The 16,266-nt window shown below is 43.1% G+C and overlaps 1 protein-coding gene across 1 annotated transcript in view; it reads left to right on the top strand.

The window, feature by feature from the left end:
- Positions 1-16,266, top strand: part of LOC140206151 (probable voltage-dependent R-type calcium channel subunit alpha-1E) — a 632,362-nt gene that overhangs the window by 247,626 nt on the left and 368,470 nt on the right. Inside the window, exon 6 of the mRNA XM_072274389.1 lies at positions 1,733-1,885. Coding sequence (XP_072130490.1) covers positions 1,733-1,885 — 153 coding nt within the window. The remainder of the gene's footprint in view (positions 1-1,732; positions 1,886-16,266) is intronic.

Here is a 16,266-nt window from a genome sequence, read left to right as displayed (position 1 = left end):
TGCTGGGGCAGCACTGACTTCAGCTTAGACACAGCACCATCTCCAACGCCTCTCTCCTGGGCAGCTGTAAGTAGATGACACCACAGCTTGAGACCTATTTGTCACTATGACCAAGGCCACGCAGCTTCCCTGGTGTCCACCAATAAAACAGTGAATCAGACTTGCAGCATTCCACATTGACTATGTCCAACAGGGTCTTGCAATTACAAGGAAAGTGACTAAGACGATTACTCACTGTTAGACTGCACACCGCCTTCGTGCAGTGACTCCTCTGGTGCCTCTCTGACGCAGGCAGCAGCTCCTTTGCCATCGAACAACTCACTGATTTGCGGTACTTTAATATCTTAATCTCCAGCAGGGTGTTGTGATCGTGAGAAAGTACGTTTAAAAAGGACAGTATCACCTTTGATTGGCTCCATAGAAGCTGCTACCATCAAACACAGCACCATCTCTCTTCTTGCTGCTGCCATTAGGAAGGTGGTACAGGAGCCTCAGGACCCACACCACCAGGTTCAGAACAGTTACTATTCCCCAACCATCAGGCCCTTGAACCACAGGGGATAACTTCACTTACCCCACCATTGAAATGTTCCCACACCCTTGGACTTACTTTCAAGGACTCTTCATCTCATGTTCTTGATTTTTAATGCTTATTTATGTATTTTATTTTGTATTTGCACAGATTATTGTCCTTTGCATAGGGGTGGTTTGCCCATCCTGTTGTGTTCGATCTTTCATTGATTCTACTGTTTTTCTTGGATTTAGCATGTACGTATGCCCACAAGAAAACAAATCTTGGGGTTGTATGTGGTGACATCTATGTACTTCGATAATAAATTTACTTTGAAATTTGGTGTAGTGCAGGGAATGGTGCTGGATTCCTAATGTTTATTGTATATTTTAACAATTTGAACATGAATGCAAGTTGTTGGTGATGAATTCATGGGTTACAGGATGATAATGACCTGCTGGTCAAACAGGCAGAGCAATGGACAGTGATATCTAACCCTGATAAGGTGGAAACAAAAGCACACAGGATACTTGCCTTCTTTAGCTGGATAAAAGCAGGGACATTTGGTTAGAACTGTATTAAATATTGGTTTGGCCACAGTAGGAAATACAGTTCTGTTTGCTAGAGTATAGATAAATATGAAAATGTAACTACAGAGGGTGCTGAGAAGATTCACCAGGATGTTGCCTGGAATGAAGGGTACAGGTAGATGTGATAGACATGATACAAAATTATGGGGATGTTGAATGGAGGAAATCTTTCCCTGTAGCTGGTGTGTCTAAACAGGTGATTATAGTTCTATGGTAAGTACAGAGGTTCTGAGGAAGTACTTTTTCACACAGATAATGGGATTTGGGAATACCCTGGCCTGAGAATGTGGTGGAGGCAGATGCTTCCACGGGAGTTAAGAAAGATCTCAATGAACACTTGGATCACCAAGGCAAAGAAGGCTGCTAAATAGAAGTAGTCCTGATGGGTACTCAGAATCAACATGATGGGCAGCAAGACTTGACTCTTTACTCTATAGAAATATGACAAAGGGAATATCTCTGATAGGGTTGGACCAACATTGACATGCTGATAAGCTGTTGATGGATAGTGGCAGTCAGAGAAGTCAGAAAAAGTTAGGAGCTGATGTTCTTCCTGAGACCATGAGGGAGGACAACTGGGATCGGTAAGAGGCGCCCATAATCTGACTTCCTTTGTTTTCCTTCTCTATAGGTTTGCAGATTGTGTTGAAGTCCATCATGAAAGCAATGGTCCCTCTGCTGCAGATTGGCCTGCTCCTCTTCTTTGCCATCCTCATGTTTGCCATCATTGGCCTGGAGTTCTACTATGGTAAACTGCACCGTACCTGCTATACAGATGACGCCGGTAAGTGTCATTAGGAAATACCTTGGGCTGCATTAGTCTGGCAGATCCTTTGACCAGTCGGCATTCAAGAGTGCTGTAGTCTGCTTCCATTATGAAGGAATGTTTGGCCAATCCCAATTCATGAGAGTCCAGGACCAAACAGTGAAGGAGCATGTAGCCTATCCTGTGGAATGGGTCTTCTTGCCAAATGTAGACTTAAAATACAGTTCATTTGGAAGGGTCCATGCTTACCCTGTGGCCAGATATACTAGGATTGGAACAAGGGATATACAGAGTGACCAAGCAGTCAAAATCTATCAGGCATGTGTAAGGCTGAAACGTTGACAACACTGAGCTCTACAGTATCTTCAGGAGAGGCTTTCTGATTTGCGGGATGGTACTTGATGAAGTAATGCTCTTGACACGGTGATTGTCAGTGCTAATTCACATCTTGATCAGAACCATTGCCAAAGGATACATTTTTATGCATTTCTGACAGATTTCCACTACTCAGACTTAGCTTGAGAAGAGCAGCAGGGTATTCTGCTTCACTTTGGGTTTCAACGTTGCACATGATTGACCCATTATTTTGCTACAATATTCTTTCCTTTTATTGAGGTGACATTTGTGAATGATTACCAATCTATGTATCAATCCTTCAGATTCAGATGGATTTGTTTATTTTGTTTTATTTTCTCACTATTATGTTGTCTCTGTTTTCTCCCTCAAATCAGTATTCCTTTCTGTGGAGTCTGCCCTCCGGATCATTGGAAGTTTGGGGCGCGGGGCGGGGGGGGGGAGTGGCCTGATAGAAGTTTATAAAACAATGAGAGGAATCGATAGACAGCTAGTATCTCTCTCCCAGGGTCAAAATGTCTCATACTAGAGGGCATGCTTTTAAGTGGAAAGCGGGGATGTTCAAAGGAGATAGACGGCATTTTTTTTTTACCTGGAGAGGGTGAGTGCTTGAAACGTGCTGCCTGGATAGGTTGGTAGCAGATACGACAGAGGTATTTAAGAGGCTTTAGATGGACACATGAATGTATGATATGGGACAGGCTAGCATTGATAGTCTTTCCCAAATTGCTCTTATCTAACTTCTTGAACCACTACTGTTTGGGAAGTGTTGTTGGAGGAGCCTGGAGTAACTGCAGTGCTTTTAGGAGCTGGTACACACTGTAAACCTCTACACTGGTGGTGGACCGAATGAATATGTTGGTGCCAGAAATGTAAGTCAAATAAGCTGCATGATCCTCACTCAAAGCTCCTTGAGTGTTTCTGCTTTTGCACTCCTGTAGATAACTGGACTGTACTCTATTGTACTCCTGACTCATGCCTTGTAGATTAAGTGAGGAGATGAGCCATTTCCTGATCATTGAGTCCCTCACTCTCAGGTGCTGCTGCTGTGATGTCCTGGAGCTAGATTGTTGACCACCAACAACCAGAACTATCTTCCTTTGCATGAGTTATGACTTCAACTGTTAGAGAGTTTTCTCCTCAACACTCATTGACTGCAGCTGCTGGAATTTGGAGCAGAAAACAAACTGCAGGAACAGGTCAAGCAAAGTCTGGTAGACAGATAGTCAACCTTTCCGGTTAGACTGAAGGTGGCCTCCTTTACACTATCAGCTAGACCCTGAATTGTTGAACTGGTGACTTTTTTAATCTGCGACGTTCAATTCCCCACAAGGTTGGGCCTTGTCCAGTGAGTCAGGACAGAAGAAATATGGGAGTCACTAGTAAGACCTGATTTATTTCCATTCATAGTTGAAGGCAGTGGAAGTGAGCCATGCACTTGAACCACTGCCAATGATGCTATTAGCAAGGATGTTTCAGGATTTAGACCCAGTAGGGAAGGACCAGTGATGTTTCCAAGTCAGGATGGTGTGTGGCTTGGATACAAACCTACTAGAGGTGGTGTTCTCCAATGCCTTTTACCCTTGTGTTTCGTAGCAGCAGAGGTCTCAGATTTAGGAGTTGCTGTCACAGTAGTGATGATGAAGCCCGCACAAATTGGCGATGTTGTGGACTGCATAAACTACTGAAGAATACAGTGGGATATAAATCATTTGTAGGTGTGGACAGGTGTGAGATGTTGCACTTTGGGAGATAAAACATGAAAGGGCAGTACACAGTTAATGGCAGGTAGACATTTAATGGCAGACCCTTAACAGTGCTGATGAATGTATTGATAGGGTGGTAAAGCAGGCTTATGGCTTATCTTCATTAATCTAGGCAATGGTTTCAAAAGCCAGGAAATCATGTCACAGCTTTATAAAACTGGATGGGCCACATTGCATTCAGTTCTAGTCACCACGTTAAAGGAGAGATGTGGAGGCTTTGGAGAGGATGCAGAGAGTCACACCATTGTTCACTAGGTTAATTCCTGGGATGTCCAGACTGTCTTACGCAGAGGTTAGAGAGACTGGGCTTGTACACGCTGGAATTAAGGAGATTGAGGGGGGATCTGATTGAGACATATAAGATTATTAAGGGATTGGACAAGATAGAGGCAGGAAATATGTTCCAGATGCTGGGAGAGTCCAGTACCAGAGGGCACGGTTTAAGAATAAGGGGTAGGTCATTTAGGACAGAGTTGAGGAGGAACTTCTTCTCCCAGAGAGTTGTGGAGGTGTGGAACGCGCTGCCTCAGAAGGCAGTGGAGGCCATTTCTCTGGATGCTTTCAAGAAGGAGCTAGATAGGTATCTTATGGATAGGGGAATCAAGGGTTATGGGGACAAGGCAGGAACCGGGTATTGATAGTAGATGATCAGCCATGATCTCAGGATGGCGGTGCAGGCTCGAAGGGCTGAATGGTCTACTTCTGCACCTATTGTCTGTTGCCTATTGTCATTGGGTTTTGGTGTGGGTCATGTGCCCTTATGAAGGTGGGGAATTTAAAAATCTTAAAGCAGGCCACAATAGCACATTCAGTGCAAAGGTGTTTATGGTATGCCAGAGATGGAAAACTTTTAGAAAAAGTGCAGAAATATTTACAGTGCAAAAAAATAGCAAAAATGACAAAAGAGAAAATGCAGATTATATACCATCAGATCTTTATGACTGTAGCTCATTGAGGATATCAGTCCAAACCCACCCCTATACCAAAATGAGCCTTTAAATAAGAATCTCCTTGTTCCAGGAGAAGAGGGATGGCCCATTCTTTGGAATGTGGGTGAGTGGTTATCCTGAGTATAAACAATTACACAAACACCAAAACACAGGATTTCACATCCTTCTTCACAATCACAGATGTCCACAAATGCATTCATCACGATAAGATCGCAATGACGTTGCGCAACAAAACCAATCAATAACTAACCATTTTCCAGGAGTCAGCACTCTTTCACATCCCCCAAAATGAACTCTTCCCTTACTGATTGGAGGGAATGAAGCATGTGGCACCCCCACCACAAACAGGCACCTCACCCATCAGTCAGGTCTCCTCTCCGAAACTGCAAGCGGCAACAAACAGGATGTGTCAAAGAGTGTCACTGTCCTGGAGTGTGCAAATACAAACAGGAGTGTCTATGCTGCATATTCAGCAGTGTGTGTACCTGATAAGTGCAATGTCAGCACTACCAGACAGGGATAATGAGAATTACAGTGCTACTGGGGTGGAGGGAGGAAGACTGGCTCTTTTACTGCTCATGGACTGTTTCTCCCACTACCATCAGGAAGGAGGTTATGTAGCATCCACACCAGTCTCAAAAACAGTTCCTTCCTCCAGTCAGTAAGGGTGATAACTCCTTTACCCAATAACCCACCCCTCCACCGTCCCCACCGTCACTACTAGATCACTTCCTGTCAGAGTCACTATATATGTGCAAGGAGTAGGTCGATGTGTGTGTAAGAGGGATTAAGGCTTGGTCAGTGCTGTACATTAGGTATTGATCAGACTGAGTTGGAGTATTGTGAGCAGTTTTGGCCCCTTATCTAAGCAAAGGTGTGCTGGCATTGGAGAGGGTCAGAAGAAGCTTCTTGAAAATGATTCCGGGAATGAAAGTGTTAACACATGAAGAGCACTTGATGGCCCTGGGCCTGTACTCAATGGAGTTCAGAAGAATGAAGGGGGATCTTATTGAACCCTATTGAATATTGCATATATTGAGATTTCTGGATGGAGTGGATTTAAGGAGGATGTTTCCTATGATGGGTGAGTCTAGGACCCCGCAAGCAGAGCCTCGGAATGCGTTGGCATCCATTTGGAAGGTTCGTTAGTGCTTAACGGGGGGAGGGGAGGTAAACTAGGGAATGGAAACCAGTGTGCCAGAACAGGTAGTGGGGAGATTGTGGAGACAGATGTTGGTAAGACCTCAGACAAAGTCAGGAATCAAAAGATTGAGCATGGTGCAACTAATATTCTGAGCTGTGTATATTTCAATGCAAGTAGTATTGTAGGAAAGGCAGATGAGCTCGGGGCATGGATCAACACATGGAATTATGATATTGCAGCCATTAGTGAGACTTGGTTGCAGGAGGGGCAGGACCGGCAGCTCAATATTCCTGGATTCTGTTCTTTAGATGCAAGAGAGAAGGAGGGATTAGAAGGGGGAGAGCTGGCGGTACATAGGGAAAATGTCAGAGCAGTGCTCTGTCAGGACCGACTGGAGAACTTGTCTAGTGAGGCTTTATGGGTGGAACTGAGGAATAAGAAAGGTCAGACCACTTTAATGAGGCTCGATATGGACCACCCAACAGTCTGTGGTATTTAGAGAAACAAATTTGTAGAGAGATCGCAGACTGATCCAAGAAACATAAGGTTGTTATAGTAGGTGATTTCAACTTTCCACATATTGACTGGGAATCCCATACTGTAAATGGACTAGATGGGATAGAGTTTGTCTAATGTGTTCAGGAAAGTTCCCTTAATCAGTACATAGAAGTCCCAATGAGAGAGCAATACTGGATCTGCAGTTAGGGAATAAGACAGGGCAGGTGACAGAAGTTTGTGTTGGGGAACACTTTGCATTGTTACGTACCCCGTAACTGGGTTGCCAAACCAGCAGAAATGGACCATGTGTTGGAGTCTGGTTTAACAGAAACTAATAAAGTTTTATTAAAGAAATAAGTAACACAGTACTCTAATCGTTAGCAATGATAATACACATGTATACACAGAACTAGGGTAATAGGAATCAATCAAGCTCTATCGCAGTCTAGGCGTAAAATGATCAGTCTCAAGTGATGCAGAGTTCAGTTCAGCTTAGTACAGTTCGCAGTAATCGCTGTTGTGCCGTTGGAGAGAGAGAAAGAATGCAAATTTTGATTCAAACAGACCTTTGATGTTCTTCGCAGTTAGCTTTTGGGCGAACCCTTTTATGTCTTCTGTGGTCACCGACTGTGACCCCTCCGTTCCGGATACGACCGTTCTTCTGCGGTGAACCCGGCACCCAGGCAAGGGCGGACACACACAGCAGGTTCCTGCCGATCGTCCCTTTTCACCCTGTCAGTCTATGGTCGGTTCCCTCGAACCAGACCTCCAACTCCCACCAACTTGTGGGAGCACACCGCTCTTCCAGAGTCTCGTTATCTCGTGATCTCGTGGTGTGTGTCGTGCCTTAGCGAACCTGTTCTTTTTATCCCCCTGCTGGGGTATCGCCTGTCCATCAAACTTTAAACAGTTCAGATTCAAAGCAACCGGTCTGTCAATACTCTGAACTGTGTTTCTTTCTCGTTAATCTCTCTCTTCTCTCTTATTAGCATTTTGAATGTTTCTCCATTGTCTCACTTATCTCTCTCTCATTAGCATCAATCTTCTGATAACTTGGTTTTTCGTCACAGCATGTAGTGATCATAATGCCATTAGCTTTGAAGTAAATATGCAAAAAGATAGGTCTGGTCCATGGATTGAGATTCTAAATTGGAGGAAGTCCAATTTTGATGGTATCAGGAAGGATCTGACGAGTGTGGATTGGGATAGGCTGTTTTCTGGAGATGTACCTGGTAAGTGGGAGGCCTTCAAAAGTGAAATTTTGAGTATAAAGCTTTTATGTGTCTGTCAGAATAAAAGGTAAAGATATCAGGTTTAGGAAACCAGGGGCCATTTTTAAATTATTTTCATAATCTTTGACTTCTCGTTAAAATACAGAAGTTGGTTAATAGCATACTTTATTATCTGATACGGTTTTTTTTCTTTTTTTCCCAAACAGCTTCGACTTTGGTAGTGGGTATAGATCTTTTTTTTAATAAAATTGTTTATATTCTAATATACGAATTAATCTAATTTATATGAATATAGAGTAAGGAGTTCGTTAATGTGATTCAATATACTGTATCTGGTATTATTATATTTTTTCTTTTGTTTTATAATATGTATTCTCTTGGACTCTGTATTCTTCTATATAGAAATCAATAAAAATATTGAAAAAGGAAAGGAAAGGAGACTGGTTTTCAAGGGATATTGAAGCCCTGGTTAAGAGAAAAAAGGAGGTGCATAGCAGTTATAGGCAAGTAGGAACAAATGAGGTGCTTATGGAGCGTAAGAAATGCAAAAGAACACTTAAGAAAGAAATCAGGAGTGCTAAAAGAAAACATGAGGTTGCCCTAGCAGACAAGGTGAAGGGGAATCCTAAGGGATTCTACAGATATGTTAAAAGCAAAAGGATTACAAGGGACAAAATTGGTCCTCTGGAATATCGTGATGGTCATTATGCGTGGAGCCAAAAGCATTTACTTAGTAGATGAACACAAAGCCTATTGAAAGAGGCAGAGTAATAGCGAGATCTTGGGCCCTATACAGATTACAGAGGAAAAGGCTTTTGCTGCTGAGGCAAATTAGGGTGGATAAATCCCCAGTGCCTGACAAGGTGTTCTCCTGACCCTATCAGAGGCAATTGCAGGGACTCTAGCAGAAAGATTTAAATCATCTTAGTGACTGGTGTGGTAGCGGAGGATTGGAGGATAGCTAATATTGTTCCATGGTGCCCCGTGTGCTTTGTAAATGGTGAAAGGGCATTACAATTGTAGGGTTCTCAGTAATATTAACTGTAATGTTAACTGTTAAGGCTAACAAAACGGCTTCTATGTAGTGTTTTAATGAAATAGCTTCTCTGTAATGTTAACTGATGAGGTAATGGTTCTCTGTAGCTGCAATGTTTGGGTTATAACTACAGATAACGGGGGTTCTAATCAATGAAGGACCTGTGATGCTATCTTGTATGGTGGGAACCGGGGAGAGTTCGCTGTCTTTTTCTGTGAGGCGAGTGAAGAGGAAGGACGAGTGCGGCAGCGTTCGGCAGTCCCAGGACGGCGGATGTCAGAATTCGACGGTTCAGAGATTGTTGGAGGTTTGGAGGTCATTTATGGACAAACGAGGGAAGCATGAGCTCCAACAAATTATTTTGTGCATAGAACTGATAAATTTTTTGGGTAGCGCCTTTTATTTTGTTTCTACTAACCACATCACAAAATAAGAGTTATAAAGTGTAATTACTTAATCACATATTGTGTACTGTCTGCTGTTTTACATTGTGGGTTTGTACCGAGGTGCATTACATAGCATCTACGCCAACGTGAGACACAGTTGGGCGGGCAGACGGCAGTTTCTGCTAGACGAACGTGGGTTGATAAGGTCGAGTGTTACACAATGTTAGGAAGTAAATTGGTTATGAAAGGACCTTTTCCTGTAGCCACAGGATTTGCATGGGTGCTCAAGTTCAGTGGTAATGCAATTGGATGTCAAGTTTGGTGTATGGGAAAAACCCTCATTACTTTGCCCTTTTGTGGCTTCTTATTAGTCCACAGCTGAATATTGCCCAGGTCTTGCTTACAAGAAGCCAGGGACTACATCACAGGCTGTGAAGTTACAAATGGAATTATAGATCGTGCATACATTCACACTTGCAACTTTATGACGAAGCAGCTGAAGGTGATTGGGTCCAAGACACTGCTCTGAGGAACTCTGGAAGTGATATCTCGGTGCTGGGGTGATTGACCTCCAATAACCACAACCTTTGTGTAAGGTTGTAATTGCATCAATATGTTAGACCCAGGATAGATCTTCAGAGATGTTGATGCACAGGAACTTGAAACTACTCACCCTGTCCGTTGACTTCCCCTTCCTGAAGTCCACAGTCAATTCCTTGGCGTTGAGTGCAAGGTTGTTTTTATGACACTATTCAACCAGCTGATCTGGTTTACTCCTGTATGCTTCCTTGACACCATCTGATATCCTGCCAACAATAGTGTCACTGGCAAATTTATAGATGGCGTTTGAGCTGTGCCTAGCCACACAGTTGTGGGTTTAGGGAGAGTAGAGGAGCGGGTTAAGCATGCATCCTTAAGGTGTACCAGTGTTGATTGTCAGCGAGGAGATCTGTGGTATCCTGATGAGGAAGCCAATGATCTAGTTGAAGAGGGAGGTGCAAAAGCCCAGGTTTTGGAGCTTGTTGATTAGAACTGAGGATATGATTTTGTTGAACGTTGAGCAGTAATCGATAAACAGGAGCATGTCATACAGTACTATGCAGAAGTCTTAGGCACCCTAGGTTTTTATGATTTCAGATGGTCTGGCTTCCACAGAGCTCTGATCTCATCATCATCGAGGCTGTCTGGAATTACTTGGAGAGACAAAAGAAAGCCAAAGTCTGCCGAAGAACTGTGGCAAGTTCCCCAAGATGCTTGGAACAACCTACCAGCCAATTTTCTTATAAAACTGCACAATATTGTAGTTTTAAAGGCAAAAGGTGGTCACATCAATATTGATTTGATTTTTTTTACTGTATACTGTTCTTCATAGTAATTTCTTGATATTTAGAAACTTCATTATTTTTGAAAGTTGCTTTAAAGTTTTTTGTTTACATGTGCCTTTGACTTTTGCACAGTACTGTAGTTATTGCTGTTGTTCAGGTGATCCAAGACCAATCTGGAGCTAACTGATCCGAGTGAAATCCAGACTGGGCAGTGAGTAAGAGAGTAAATGCTACTTGATTCTTCAAATGGTATTTGCAGTTGCAGTTGCAGTCAAATCAGTGGAGGAGGCCTCACACAGGTTGGTGAGAGAGAGAGAGAGATTTGAAAAAGGAGCTTTCACGGGATTTCGGATTTTTTCAGCAGCACAGTTGCAATTCATTAGCAAGGGTAAATAAAAATAAGCCAGGGACAAGCAGAGTGGCCTTAGTTGGAGTGGACCAGTGTTAACGTGAGGAGGCTTTGGCTGATTAGGCTTCAGCACGAACAGGCTTGGTCGAGTTATGTGGTTGGTTAGTTTCTTTCTCTTTTCTCTTCATTCTTCATCTGTTAATGCAAGTTAGAGCAGTGGAAATGGCTCCCAGGGCTGTGTTGTGTTCTTTGTGTGAGATGTGGGAATTCCGGGAGACCTCCGGCCTCCCGGAGAAGCACATCTGCACCAGGTGCACCAAGTTGCAGTTCCTTAGTGAACATATTAAGGAACTGGAGTTGCACTTGATAACCGTTGGTTCATACGGAAACTGGGGAGATGATAGATAGGAGCTACGGGGAGCTGGTCACCCCCAAGTTGAAGGAGGCAGGTAAGTAGCTGACTGTCAGGAGAAGGAAAGGAAATGGGCAGTCAGTACAGGGTACCCCTTTGGCCGCTGCCGTCAATAATAAGTATACAATTTTGGAGGTTGTTGACGGGGGGTTCGACCTATTGGGGAACCCGTAGTGACTGGGTCTCTGGCGCTGAGTCTCACGGTAGGACTCAGAAGGGAAGGAGCTGAGAAGAGAACTGTAGTAGCGATAGAGGTTCCATTGTTAGAGGAGCAGACACGAGATTCTGTGGGCACCACAGAGAGACCCGTATGGTATGTTGCCTCCCAGGTGCCAGGCGTGGACATCTTGGATCAGGTCCACAACATTCTAAAGGGGGAGGGTGAGCAGCCAGGAGTCCTGGTTCATACTGGCACTAGTGGCGTAGGTAGGAAGAGTGAGGAGGTCCTGAAGAGAGAATTTAAGGTGATAAGTACAAAGCTGAAAAGCAGGACATCTCTAGATTGCTGCCTGTACCTCACGCCAGTGGGGATAAGAATAGGAGCACTTGGCAGACGAATGTGTGGCTGAGAGACACGGCTGAGATGATTGTGGTGCATGGGGCAGGGTTTCAGATTTCTGGATCATTGGGATCTCTTCTGGTGAAGCTATGATCTGTACATAAGGAATGGTTACACCTAAATGTAGGAGGACCAATATCCTTGTGGGCAGGTTTGCTAAAGCTGATTGGGTGAATTTAAACTAATTTGGCAGGGGATGGGAACCAGAGTGTTTACAAGCAGAGGCAATGTGAAGTGAGTCTGTCATTAAGAACAAGCAGATGATAGGGTAAAATTGCAGTCAATGGGATGATTTGCAGTGTAAAAGGGGGACAAAATCGAAAAGAGTGATGAAATTCAGGACTGATTGTGTTGTATTTTAATACCCACAGTATATGGAAGAAGGTAGTTGAACTTGTAGCACAGTTAGAGATAGCCAGGTATGACATTGTGACTGAGAGAAGATTATATCTGGGAGGTTAACAACCAAGGATACACATTGTATTAAAAGGACAGGCAGGTGGGCAGAGGGGGTGGGATGGCTCTGTTTAAAAATTGAAATCATATTCTTAGAAAAACATGACATAGGTGTTGAATTGTTGTGGGTAGAGCAAAGAAACCACAAGAGCATGAAGACCCTGATGGGAGTTATAAACAGGTCTCTGAACAGTAGCCAGGACATGGGTTACAAATTAAGAATACAGAAAATGTATGTTGAATGGGCAATATTATGATAATCATGGGCTTTTCAATATGCAGGTAGATTGGGAAAGTCAGGTTGGTGCTGGATCCCAAGACAGAAGATTTATAGAATGCCTACAAATTTTAGAGCAGCTTGTGGTTGAGCCCACTAGAGGATCAGCTATTCTGGATTGGGTGTTGTGTAATGAACCGGAATTGATTAGGGAGCTTAAGGAAAGGGAACCCTTTGGAGGCAGTGTTCATACTATGATAGAATGAACCCTGCAATTTGAGAAGTAGAAGCTAAAATCAGATGTGTCAAGTGGAGTAAAAGAAACTGCAGAGGCATGTGAGGGCAACTGGGCAAAGTTGATTGGAAGGGGTTACCTGAGTTTTTGGGAGCAGTTTGGAAGACGTAGGATAGATATATCCCAAACATGAAGTATTCTAAATACAGGGTGATGCAACCATGACTGACAAGTGAAGTCAAAGGCAAAATAAAGAAAGAGAGGGCATATATTAGAGCAAATATTACTGGGAAGTTAGAGGATTGGAAAACTAAAAGTTTTTTCGAATATATGAAGAGTAAAAGAGAAGCGAGAGTAGATATTGAACTGCTGGACAATGACCCTGGAGAGAGAGTAATTGGGGCAAGGAAATGGCAGATGAACTGATTAAATATTTTGCATCGTTGTGGAAGACAGTATACTGGAACTTTGGAAGTATCAGCGGGCCGAAGTGAGTGCTATTGTTACTACAGAGAAGGTCCTTGAGAGATTGACATGTTTGAAGATACACAAATCACCTAGACCAAATGGACTACAAACCAGGGTTCTGAAGGAGTTAGCTGAAGAGATTGTGGAGGCATTAGTAATGATCTTTCAAGAATCAACAGATTCTGGCGTGGTTCCAGGGAACTGGAAAATAGCAAATGTCACTCCACTCTTAAAGCAAGGAGGGAAGCAAAAAAAAGGAAATTCACTGACCTCAGTGGCTGGGAAGATGTTTGAATCGATTGTTAAGGGTGTTGTTTCGGGATACTTAGAGGCACATGACAAAATAGGACAAAGTCAGCATGGTTTCGTTAAGGGAAGATCTTGCTTGACAAATTTGTTGGAATTCTTTGAGGAAATAACAAGGATAGGCAAAGGAGAATTGGTGGATATTGTGTACTTGGATTTTCAGAAGTGCTTTGACAAAGTGCCGCACATTAGGCTGCGAAGCAAGCCATGAGCCCATGGTATTACAGGAAGGATGGTGTTCCACAGGGGTCTGTGTTAGGACTGCTTTTTTCATTGTACGTCAATGATTTGATGATGGAATTAATGGCTTTGTTGCTAAGTTTGCAGACGATACGAAAATAGATGGAAAATCTATTGGCAAAGAAGTGGCAGATGAAATACAGTGTCAAGTATATAGTCATGCACTTTGGTAGAAGGAATAAAAGCATAGTCTAGTTTCTAAAATGAGGAGAAAATACAAAAATCTGCGGTGCAAACGGACTTGGGAATCCTCATGCAGGATTTCCTAATTTGTAGGTTGAGCTGGTGGTGAGGAAGGCAGATGCAATGTTAGCATTCATTTTGAGAGGACTGGAATATAAAACCAAGAATGTAATGCTGAGGTTTTACTTGAAGTATTTGGAACAGTTTTGGGCTCCTTATTTAAGAAAGAATATGCCGACTTTGGAGAGAGTTCAGAAGAGGATCATGAAAGCAATTCTGGAAATGAAGGTGTTACCGTATGAGGAGCAATTGATGGCTCTGGACCTGTACATAGAACATAGAACATAGAAATCCACAGCCCTTTGGCCCACAATGTTGTGCTGACCATGTAACCTACTCTAGAAGCTGACTGGAATTCTCCTAGTGCATAGCCCTCTATTTTTCTAAGCTCCATGTACCTATCTGAGAATTTCTTAAAGGACCCTATTGTATCCGCCTCCACCACTGTCGCCGGCAGTGCATTCCACACACCCACCACTCTCCATGTGAAAAACTTATCCCTGATATCCCCTCTGTACCTGCTTCCAAGCACCTTAAAACTAGCTGGAATTCAGGTGATCTCATTGAAACCTATTGAATGTTCAAAGGCCTAGATAGAGTAGATGTGGAGAGAATGTTTTCTAGAGTGGGGAGTCTTGGACCAGAGGGTGCTGAATCTGTGGAATTCATTGGCACTGGTGGCTGTGGAGGCCAGGTCATTGTGTGTATTTAATGCATAGGTTCTGGATTAATCAGGGCATGAAAGGTTACGGGCAGAAGGCAAGAGAATGGGTTTTTTTGAGGGAAGTAGATCAGCTGTGATGGAGTGGTGAAGCAGGCCTGATGGACCAAATTCTGCTCCTATGTCTTATGGTCTTATAGCATTGACTATTTCTGCATGTGTATCTTTTATTGTTCTGTGTATAACACTGTTCTGCATTACACACCATGTCCAATGGATTGGCACTCTTTTCTGAGTTCAAGTCCTGGAGTCAGGGCCTTGTGGCACAGCACTGTTGGTGAAAAGCTATGGCGTTATCAAGACAATACTGAGGGAATGTGCCCCAGAGGCACCATTGTTCAGAGGAATTGTTACCTTACTCTTAAATGGAAATAAACAACAAATCCATGCTAGAAGATGAAGAAGAAGAAGAAGAAGAGGAAGGATTTAATAGAATGTCTTTGCTGCATGAGAGATTTCAGCTGTAAACCCAATCTGGTAGACCTCTATACAACATAAATCAAGGGGACAATTTGATAGAAGTGTAGAAGTGGAAGATCATTGCAGGTGGAGAAAGGGCAAGTAGGTGGGATCTGTTCCCATTAGCAGATGTTTCAAGGTCTAGGGACCATGATGAGTGGCAGAATGTGGGGTAGGGGAGGGTGAAACTTGGCATTCACTGATGGCTGACTGTGGAAGTATTTATTGCTTTATTATCTTATTAACCAATGTATAGTGAAACACTGGTTTGCTTGCCATCCATACAGATTGTTTCGTAACATCTGTTTGTTGAGATGGTACAAGAGAAAAGTAATAACAAAATACAGAATAAAGTGTTGCAGTTATAGAGAAGGTACAGTGCAAGGCAGTCAATAAGGTACAATGTCATAGCAAAGAAGATTCTGAGGTCAAGAGTCCATCTTATCATACAAGGGGACATTTCAGTAGTTATATAACAATGGGATAAAAGCTGTTCTTGAGCTTGATAGTACATGGTGTAAGGCTTTTGTATCTTCTGCTCAATGAGAGGGAAGAGAAGAGAGAATGACTTGTGTGGAAGGGTTCCTTTATTATATTGGCTTCTTTACTGAGTCAGTGAGTAGTGTAGATGGAATCTATGGAAGGGAGACTGCCTTCTGTAATGTGCTGAGCTGTGACCACAACTCTCTGCAGTTATTTGCAGTCTTGGGAACAGCAGTTGCCACACAAAACTGTGATGCGTCGAGATAGGATGCTCTTTATGATGCATCTATAAAAGCTGGTGAGGGTCGATGGGCACATGCTGAATTTCCTTAGGCTTCTGAGGAAGTAGAGGTGCTCATGTGCCTTTTTAGCCATAGTGTGGAGCTAATTAGATCAGGACAAGCTATCGGTGATGATTGCGCCTAGAGACGTAAAGCTCGCAGATATCTGCTTCTCAGTGCTATTGATACAAACAGGGGTGTGTGTTTTGTGATGCTTTCTGAAGTTAATGACCAGCTCTTTAGTTTTCCTGACTTTGAGGGAACAGTTGTTGTCATGAC

Source organism: Mobula birostris, chromosome 12 (genome assembly GCF_030028105.1).
Source record: "Mobula birostris isolate sMobBir1 chromosome 12, sMobBir1.hap1, whole genome shotgun sequence".
Lineage (NCBI taxonomy): Eukaryota > Metazoa > Chordata > Chondrichthyes > Myliobatiformes > Myliobatidae > Mobula > Mobula birostris.
Note: the sequence above shows the minus strand (reverse complement) of the source record. Positions and strands in the feature narration are given on the sequence as shown.